Source organism: Octodon degus, unplaced genomic scaffold (assembly GCF_000260255.1).
Source record: "Octodon degus isolate 3935 unplaced genomic scaffold, OctDeg1.0 scaffold00344, whole genome shotgun sequence".
Lineage (NCBI taxonomy): Eukaryota > Metazoa > Chordata > Mammalia > Rodentia > Octodontidae > Octodon > Octodon degus.
Genome location: NW_004524920.1, coordinates 566,760 through 576,429, shown reverse-complemented (window position 1 = coordinate 576,429; position 9,670 = coordinate 566,760). Strand labels below are relative to the sequence as shown.

Here is a 9,670-nt window from a genome sequence, read left to right as displayed (position 1 = left end):
CCAAAACTGTGTCCTTTTTTTGGCATAACCGGAAATTGAATTTAGGCTTTGTGCTTGCCAGGCAAGCCCTTGTTCTACCGAGCTATCTCTATCTGGTTCAGGTTGGCTTTAAAGTCACCATAGCTGAGGCTGGCCTCAAATGGAAGCAGTCCTCCTGCCTTAGCCATTCAAGAGCTGGGATTACAGCCATGTGCCCCCATATCTAGTAGACAGGACTCTTAACCATTCTCTGTCATATAGTGTTTGCACCTGTCCCACCTTCAGCAGGGAAAAGGTGCAGATGTTTAGAAAACTTACCAGGTCCCTCCCACCACTCCAGTGAACATTAGCAACTTAGTACAATATCACTCCTTCCAAAATACTTTTATTTAGAAAAACTTACAAACAAAGCCACCACAAACCCTGCCTTTCCTTTAAATAATGCGGCATGGAGCAGTTTGGTTTCCACTCTATTGCACGTGGTCCGGCCTGGTTATGAATCAGGAGGCTGCTGGGACTGGGGTCCTGCCAAGAAACTGGGGTTCAGCTCTGTAGAGGAGACCCGCCCCTCCCATTCCCTCAAGAGACAAGAGCCTGGGTTTCCAGAGCAACTTGGCAGCACACCCACCTGTCAACCTCTGACAGGCCCAGCTCCACCTTCCCTGAAGCCCCAGGGGTCACAAGGGTAGTGGGAACTGGAGGGAAAAGGCAGAAGAAATGTGTGAGAACTCAGACTCCCAGAAACGGAGCCCCTTTAAGGCATTTGGAACAGATAAATTAAATCAGGAAGATCCACCTTCACAGAAGGCTAGGGTAACCAGACATACACATGCAAGACAAGTTTGTGGAACCCTGAAATGGGAGGAAATGAGGCCAATGACTGTTTAGAGCCCCTAATACATACACATACTCTCTGTCTCTGACTCCACCCATCCAGGGATCTAGCCCATCATGGCTAATGTGAGGAAGGCTCCTCCCCATTACATTTAGGACCCTAGAATGATTTCCATAATGTGATCGAGTTCATTCCACTCCCAGGACCCAGGGGCACAGAAGACGCTGTGTGGAGGTTCTAGGGGGGCCAGTGCAGGCTCCTTTTCCACTGCAGAGGTGTCAATGTCCAGAAAGAAGTCATCCAGGCTAGAGTCCCCCAGGTACCGAGAGCTCAGTGTTTCTAAGAAGACTGGATCAGGCTGGGGCAGCACTTCATTTTGGAAGCCTGGGGAAGCCATTGGATTTTGAGGTGGTTCTGTCTCATCCATGGAGGTCTCCAGCTCCCTGAGGATGGAGCCAATGGTGGCAGACAGGGAGAAATCCTCTTCACCCAAGAAGAGGGGCTCGGGAGGCAGGGCAGGTGCTGGAGCCATGCGTATGGAGGCCTGGAGCTGCTGCAGGGTATTGTGGATGAGGACGTGCCGGCGGAGGCTGGGCGCTCGGGGACCCAGGCTGCGCTGCTGGACTTTGTCCAGGGAGATACGGAGCAGGGCTTGCTGGTAGCTCCGAAGGCCTGCTGGACTCCAGTCCCACTTTCTATCTTCCTCCTCCTCCTCCTCTTCCAAATCGGAATGTTTCCTCTTCAAGCCACCTACCATGATGCCCTAAGGAGAGAAGAGGGGGAAGGGGGACACAGGGCAATTCATATCTCATTTTCTTAGGCAAGACTGCATACCTATAGGTGATTTTTAACTACAAGAACTTCTGTTTATTCATCTGTAGAAAATGCAGATAGTCTGAACCCTACAGGCTGAGGAGTTAAATACACGTGATCAAGATGTAGCTGGGGGTGGTGGTGGTGCACACCTATAATCTGAGGGCCTTGGGAGGCTGAGGTAGGAAGGTCACAAGTTCAAACCCAGCCTTGAAAACTCAGTAACTTGGCAATTCTGTCTCAAAATAAAAATAGAGGGGAGAGGTAAAGTGTGAAGCTCTGAGTTTGATCTTCAACACTGAAAAAACAAAAAGCAAACTGTAGAGTGACTAGCTGGGCTTTTAAAGCCTTTTTTTTTTTTTTTCCTTTTGTGGGCTCAAATAGTGAATTTACATCCATGAGGCTCAATCTCATTTGCAAAATAAGGATCCTAACTCACTCCAATCCCTCTGAGTCTTAAAACTTTCTTCTGTATTCATTTCTGCAAACACATTACACAAGAGACAAGTGTGAAGCAGAGACCTGGGCCAGAAGAAGGGATTTGTGTGCTGGAATTCGGCCCTGGACGCTGCTCGGCTGTGTTCTCTTAACCAGTGACATGATATCACCTATCTGGGCCTGTTTCCCTCAAATGTAAAACGGGGATTGCAAAAATACTTCGCACAGCATCCTAAGACGCCATGTCTAACGTGCACGGGGCACAGCACACAGCAAGTGCTTAATGAACACACGTTAACTGTCTTTTCAAGAGCTTTATTGATTGAGAGCCTAATATATTTGTACCACATGGCGCTGTTAAAGAGAATCTATTTGTGAGGCGTCCGGGCGCTTCTTTACAGGGAAGACTTTTCTTTTACTGAGAGGTTATGTCTGTCCATGCTGTCTTCCTTAACTGACTGGGAGAGCTCCCAAGAACAGAGCAGCCTTCCTCATTCCTTCCATCCAACCCTTCAGCCTTCCCCAAAAGGCGCCCCATAAGAAAACTTGCTAGAACTCAACTACCGCCAAGCTCCGCCCTGCCCAACCACTCGCCCCGCCCTTCCCTAGGTTCTCCATTCCGCGTCCAGGAACGCCCCAATTTGGCCCTAGGGCTTCGGGGAAGTGTGGGCCTTGGGCCGAAAAATACACGCACCTACAACGAGCAGGCACTACAATCCCCAGAGGGCCCAGCTCGCCACCAAAGCACAACTCCCCGCCCTCCCTTAAGGCATGCGCACAAGGGGCCAAATGATGGGGGCAGGGACCCCGCCGTCCAGCTGCCGAGCGCCGCCCGCAAAGCCCCGCCCCCTGCTGCCTCCCCGGCAGCGATCTCAGCTCCACGCCCGGAATACCCCTCCCCCACCGGACTCCAGCCTTAAATCTGCTTTCTCCCGGTTCCCTAAAATCCCAAAAAAATCTGAGATTCTTCCCCAAATTGCCCTCGGGTCTACAGACCTAAACCCTCAAAGCTCAAACCTGACAAATGTTCTCCCAGCCTCCCCGACGGGGAGACAGTTGTCGGTATCGCTAATGAGGACCCCAACACACTCTAGCTCCTATTTTTCTTACTTCCAAACGCATTTGGACTTCACTTCCAAACTCTCCGTCTGGCTCCAAGGCCGAACACTAAACTCTCCCTGGCACTCTGCCGCGGCATCCTGGAGTGAAAGATTCCAGACTCTGCTCCTCTTGGTTTCTCCAAATGCTCGGGACCCACAATAGTGTGAACCCCCAAATTCAGGCCGGAGGAAAGACCCAAATTGTCTTAATTTTCCGATTCCCTGCCCTAAAAGTTCCTTTTCCAGCTTCTCCAAACACCCCGTGTCTCAGCTTCAAGCTCCTTCTACTTGATGCTTCTGCCTCTTCTCCCGCCCAGCACCTCGAACTCTACCTCCGGCGGGGACTCCGAACCATCCACCGTCACCCTTAATCTGTACCCTGAACTTCCTCCCAGACTCCGCCTCCGCCAATCTCGGGGCGCGCCTCCAACTCTTCCCCAACCACGGTAAATCCCCAGACAGGTGGCCACTCCTACCTTTGCGTCCAGGTTCGCAGCGACCACCTCCCGGAACGCCTGCAGCGTCCCACCAAGGCTGGGCAGGAACCTCGCTCACCTCCCCCTTGGCCTCTCGGTCTAGCTTCGGGCCACCTAGCTCCGCCCCGGAGCCGATCGGCGGGTCGCGATTGGCTGGAGTCCTGCCCGTTGCGGGGCGCCTATTGGCTGGGCGGAGCCACGGCCGGACGCCAGGCGCCCTGCGACTTGCCCTCTTCTTCCAGCGCCGAGAAGTATTTAAAGGACTGAGACTCATCGGGCGCCGGGGTACATCTCTAGGATGTAGAGTGGCGGGCGATTAGTACCACTTCCTTCAACTCAGATACACACCTTCCTCGAACTTCGTCAAGACTGCCTTCTGCGTCCCCTTTGTACCAGGATTGGACCTCGTCACGAAGCAAGACCTACTGCCTTGGCTTTTCTCCCCCAAGCCGCTCCCCGGGTGGGCGGGGCTAAGCCACTAAAGCAGGCTCCATCCCGGGGCTCCGAGAGTGACGTACCTGAAGGCTAACCAATTGCTTGGCGCGGCCTGTGTTGCCTGGGCGACCGTAGCACCGCCCTCCTCCCTCCAGAAGGCGTGGACCCTTAATCTTAAGAGACTAGTGGAGATGAGTTGGTGTGACCCACCTTGAGTCCCCAGACACCTCATGCTGACACTCTTAAGGAAGATTGCCTTTGTTCAAACTGCTTACTTTTGCTACAGACCCATTCACCATCTGTCCCGTCTCGCTGTACTTGCTTTCTGATCGATATTCAGCTTTTCTATTTCTTTATTGAGACGGGGTGTCTGTGTAGTTCTGGTTGGCTAGTAATTCACAGTGATGCGTAAACTGGCCTCACACTCTCAGTGATCCTCCTGCCTCAGCCTCCCAACTGCTGGAGTTTACAGTCTTGTCTCACCATACTGGCTCCATAGAGCATTTTAGAAAAACTGAAAATAGCTGGTCATGGTGAGGCACACCTGTAATCCCAACATTGAGAAGGCTGAGGCAGGAGGATCCCAGGGAGTTTGAGCCCAGCCTGGGCTACAAAGTGAGTTCAAGGTCAGCCTGAACTACAAAGGGAGAATCTGTCTCAAAAAATAAAATGAAAAACAGAAAAAGCCTCCACCCCTCCCAAAATTTTATGCTTTTTTTCAGGGTCTTATCGTCAGCATTTAAAACATGACCAGGTCCACAGCAAACACTCAGAACTGAGAATGAACCGCCTCTGGGTCTCACATTTGTTTCCTCGTCCCGAAAATGTTCTTCAATTCCTAGGGACTCTATTTCCAAGAATTTTTCTCCCAGAAATCCTTCCTGGGTTAGGGTCCATTCTAGCTCCTGTAGCTCTGGGGTTTGGGGCAGTCACTATCTGGTCTGTGAGTCCCCTGGGGCTCAGTACCCCATTTTTCGGCTCAGCATCTAGCATAGGGCTGGACACAGAATATACACTCTTTGAAAGTTAGTTAAATGTTTGATGTGGCAGAGAAATTGAGAGGGCCAAGATAAAACACTGCTGATGTGCACACCAGCAACGCCCAGCCTCAGCTCCTAACAGGCCTCAGGCCTTAAGGGGAGAAAGAAGGTGGCTTCTCCATCTATTTCTGGAAGAAGGAAGTTCCTGCGTGTGTGTGTGTGTGTGTGTGTGTGTGGGTGCTGGGATGGTACCAACAGCCTTGAACTTGCTAGGCAAGTAAGTGTTCTACCACTGAGCTATTCGCAGCCAAGGATGGAGAAGAAATCAGGAAGTTTCACCCTGGGCTTCTTCCTGGATACTTCTGTCCCCCTGTGCTCTCCAAAGTCCCTGTCATGGTCTGGCTCTCCCAGCTTCTCCCCCCCCCCCTTCAGCTTCCACTCTTGTCTCCCTCTGATTCCCCCTTTACTCAGTAATTGAAGGAAGCTTTATAAAACATTAACCTGAACCGGGTGTAGTGGCACAGTGCCTGGGATCTCAGAACCTGGGAGGCCAAGGGAGGAGGACTGAGTTTCAGACAAGCTTGGATTACAGAGTGAGACCCTGTCTCAAATCAGTAACAATGAAATGCTGGGCATGGTTTCACACACCTGTAATCTGCATGCACCTGTAATACACTCTGGGAGGCTGAGGCAGGAAGATAGCCTGGGAAATTTAACAAGATCCCATTTGATTATTTGGGGTTTTTCTGTTGTTGTTTTGAGATTTATTTTTATTATTTTTAAAAATGTATTTAGTACAGGGTTTACAGGGTCTCACTAAACAGATCTGACTTGTAGTGATCCTCCTGTTTTTCGTCCTCCCAACTACTGGGATTACAGGTGCCCACCACCACGCCCAGTCTCAATGGCAGTCTCAGCATGCGCTGGGGCGTGGCTGAGTATCAGTGCTTTAATCTGCTGAGCTATCTGGCAGGCCCTGGGATTTTTTTTCTTTTTTTAGACAGGGTCTCATTATGTAGTCTAGGCTGGCCTTGAACTCAGAGTGATCCTCTTGCACCCGGCAAGATCTCTTCTGAAAATAAAAATGGGTTGAGGAAATAGCTTAGCATCTGGGTTCAATACCTAGTACACCAAAAAGAAAGTGAAAAACCACACACACAACAAGCCACGTGCTTTCCAGCCTCCTTTTACCCATGTTGTTTCTTCTACCTAGAACACTATTTTGTCCTAGAACCTTCTCTTGGCTCATTCTTAAGAAGCCAAGTTTCAGGTTGAACATACGTCTTACTTCCACAGAGGCTTTAGGCGCCCCAGGCTGGGTCTGGCACCCTTTCTGGGCTACCATAGCCCTGCATGCTCTCCTCATCACAGCTCTGGCCACTCTGGGTTTTATTCTTTAAGAGTACCTCTCCCAGTTGACTGAGATGCAGGAAATCAGGAAAAGTGGGGCTCCTGGGCACCTTGGTGTTCTGGTTTGGATTTTTTTTTTTAATGTATTTGGTACAGGGTCTCACTACACAGATCGGACTTCTAGTGATCCTGTTTTCAGCCTCCCTAGCACTGGGATTACATGCTCTACCGTGCCAGGACTCCGTCACCAGCTCAGTGTGCCCAGGGGTGGGGTGTGTTGCCAGGGATAGAATCCCAGTTCCTGTACTTGCCTAGGCAGGCACTTAGTCCGCTGAGCTATCTCACCAGTTTTTTGGTTGTTTTTTTCATGGCATGGATTTGAAGTATTCCCCAAACTCAAGTGCTAAAGGCTCAGTTGCCAGCTAATGGACTACAGGGGAAGCAACTGGATCATGAAGGGCTCTAACTTCAACAAGTGGATTAGTTCACTGATGAGATCAGGATTTGATCCCCTTATGGGAGGTGACAGAAGTGGGGGCCTAGCTGAAGGGAATGGATCGTGGGTGTGTGACACTGGGAACTAGATCTGTGTCCCTCCCCTTCTCCCTAGCTTCCAACCAAGGTGGGAAACTTTCCTCTGTCACGTTTCTGCTTTGCCACCAACCTGGAAGCAATGAAGCCAGGTGACCATAGACAGAGTCCTCTGAAAGCATGACCCAGTATACACTGTTACCTCTCTAAGTTGTTTTTCTCAGGTATTTTGTTCACAGCAGGGAGAAGCTGACACACTTGGCCAATGCTGGGCTCACAGCACAGGGCCGGGTACATACAGAAGAGGGGCTAGTCTGTCACTGAACAAAGGGGTACCCAGAAAATCACGCACAGGCTGAAATTCTCAAAGGCAGAGACAAAGAGTCATGTGGTCTGGAAAAAACATGGAAGCTTGTAGCTCATGATTTATTGCTCCCTTCTTTGTGCCTCCTTTCCCAGAATGCCATCCTCCCAGGCAGGGCTGGGGGCCTAGGCATACTGGTGGGAGGGGTAGGTATTGTGCCCGTTGTACTCATCGGTGGTCAGGCAGCGCAGCATGAAGTGGCCCAGGTCATGTTTGGAGATGACCCTTGAGGGCCCTCGTCCATCCAGGGTCACTGTGTAGGCCCCAGTGAGTGGCTGATCCCCTGGGAAATGAGACAGAGGCGACAGGTGAAATGGTGTCCTTTCCCATCTCCCACCACATGAGCTCAGGGCACTTACCGGTGGACATAACAGCCAGGGAGCTGACACCCATGCATCAGTACTTCCTGCATCCTTTGATTCACTTGTCCCACAAATCCTCACTGGTCATTGCTAGAGTAGTAGTAGTTACCACACACACACCATGTACCCAGTCCTGGGGTCTGAATTCAAGGTCTTTGTACTGAGCTATATCTCCAGCCCTTTTAAGTTTTTATTCATTTTCATGGTAGTGATGCTTGAACCCAGGGCCCTCATACTAATATGCCCCTCAGCCCCTTTTTAATATTTATTTATTTATTTATTTATTTTTCAGAGAGTCTCACTATATACTTCAGGCTGGACTTGAATTCATTGTGTAGCCCAGACCAGCCTTAAACTCATGGTGATCCTCTGGAGTACTGGGATTATGGGCCTGCACTACCACAGCCAGCCCTTTTTTATTTTTTATTTTGAGAGGGGTCTTGCTAATTCACCTAAGCTGGGCACAAATTTGAAATCCTTTTACCTCACCCTATTAGGCTAGATTTCTCATGGTTGTTATCTCAAATGCCCCTTCCATCAGGGCCGGGTGTGAAGCACAAACCTGTAATCCTAGCGTTCTGGGAGGCTGAGGCAACAGGATTGTAAATTAAATCCAGGCAGCCTGGGGATTTATGGAGACCCTATTTCAAAATAAAAAAAAGTAAAAACAGAGCAGGGTGTGGTGGCACACACCCGTAATCCCAGCACGTGGGAGGCTGAAGCGGGAGGATCATTGTGAGTTCCAGGCTAGTCTGGGCTACAAAGTGAGCTCAAGGCTAGCCTGAACTGCATAGTAAGATCTTGTACACACACACACACACACACACACACACACACACACACACACGGAGGGCCAGCCAGATAGCTTAGCAGATTAAAGCACCTGCTGAGGCAGAGGTAGAGCTGGGGTTTGGTCCCCGGTGTGGCCCTGTTCCCAGGGGCACACTGAGATGACCATTGAGACTAGGTATGGTGGCGCACGCCTGTAATCCCAGCGCTTGGTAGGCTGAAAACAGGAGAATCACTACAAGTCCGTTCTGTGTAGTGAGATCCTGTAGACATTGTACTAAATATGTTTAAAAAAAAAAAAAAAAGGATTGGCAACATAGCTTAGTGAAAAGATCCTGGGTTCAATCCCTTGGATAGCCAAAAATAAGGGAAATGACCCCCCGAAAACCTCATCGTTGAAGCCATGGTTCCCAGTGAATGGGCTCTTTGAAGGATTCAATCATGAGGGTACCAACTTAGTGGAGGAATCCACTGGTGAGTTGTAACGGGATGGGCGTCTAGGAAGTGATGGAAGGAGATGGAGACGGAGGGAGTGGAGCCTAAGCAGCGAGTTTGCACTGTAGCTCCTGCCTGGTCCCTCCCTCTCTCCACACATCTTTCTCTGCTTCTAGCAGCTCTGCTCCACCACTTCCTTCTGCCCTGATAAAGTTTCTGCCCCGCCTCAAGGCCTAGAGCAGGGAGGCCACCATGGACTGCAGCCTCCGAAGCTGTGAGCCCAAACAAGGCTTCGTGTCCTGGGTTGTTTTTCTCAGGTACCTGGCCACAGCAAAACGACCACTTACAATGAGCCTGTGGTCAACATCTAGCAGGGACAAAACAGGTAAGGATCCCTATTCTCAGGAGGTAGACACTCAGTAAGAAAAGGCAAACTGTACTTCTGAGAAAGGGAAACAGCCAATATGTTGGATGGCACAAGATAAAGCAGAGAGGTTAGCCTGGGACCTATTATTAACCCTAGTGGATTAGCAGGCCACCAGCAGTGCTCAGAAAATCATACACAGAAGGCAGACTGAACCTACTGGTCATATTCAGACTGAACCTGCTGGTCACATTCAGGGCTGCAAACTGAATCTACTGGTCACATTCAGGGCTGCAATCCAGTGGCAAACCACTTGATTTATGGGGCCAGCCAGATAGCTCAATGGACTAAAGCGCCTGTGCTGGACCCCACCAGCGCCTGGGGTGTGCTGAGACTGCAACTGAGACTGGGCAGGGTGG

General features: G+C 50.4%; 2 protein-coding genes across 3 annotated transcripts in view; both read right to left on the bottom strand.

The window, feature by feature from the left end:
- Positions 1-348: 348 nt before the first annotated feature.
- Positions 349-4,033, bottom strand: Sertad3 (SERTA domain containing 3). The gene is made up of 2 exons (XM_004647987.2): positions 3,642-4,033; positions 349-1,577 (listed from the first exon to the last, which is right to left on the bottom strand). The coding sequence occupies exon 2, from the start codon at positions 1,569-1,571 to the stop codon at positions 966-968; it is 606 nt and encodes a 201-aa protein (XP_004648044.1). The 5' UTR covers positions 1,572-1,577; positions 3,642-4,033; the 3' UTR covers positions 349-965.
- A 3,295-nt stretch (positions 4,034-7,328) lies between these two features.
- Blvrb (biliverdin reductase B) overlaps positions 7,329-9,670 on the bottom strand; it is a 23,348-nt gene continuing 21,006 nt past the window's right edge. For both annotated transcript variants that reach the window (XM_023708294.1, XM_004647986.3), the window contains exon 5: positions 7,329-7,584. In XM_023708294.1, the coding sequence (XP_023564062.1) occupies positions 7,427-7,584 (158 nt within the window). In that variant the 3' untranslated portion in view covers positions 7,329-7,426. The remainder of the gene's footprint in view (positions 7,585-9,670) is intronic.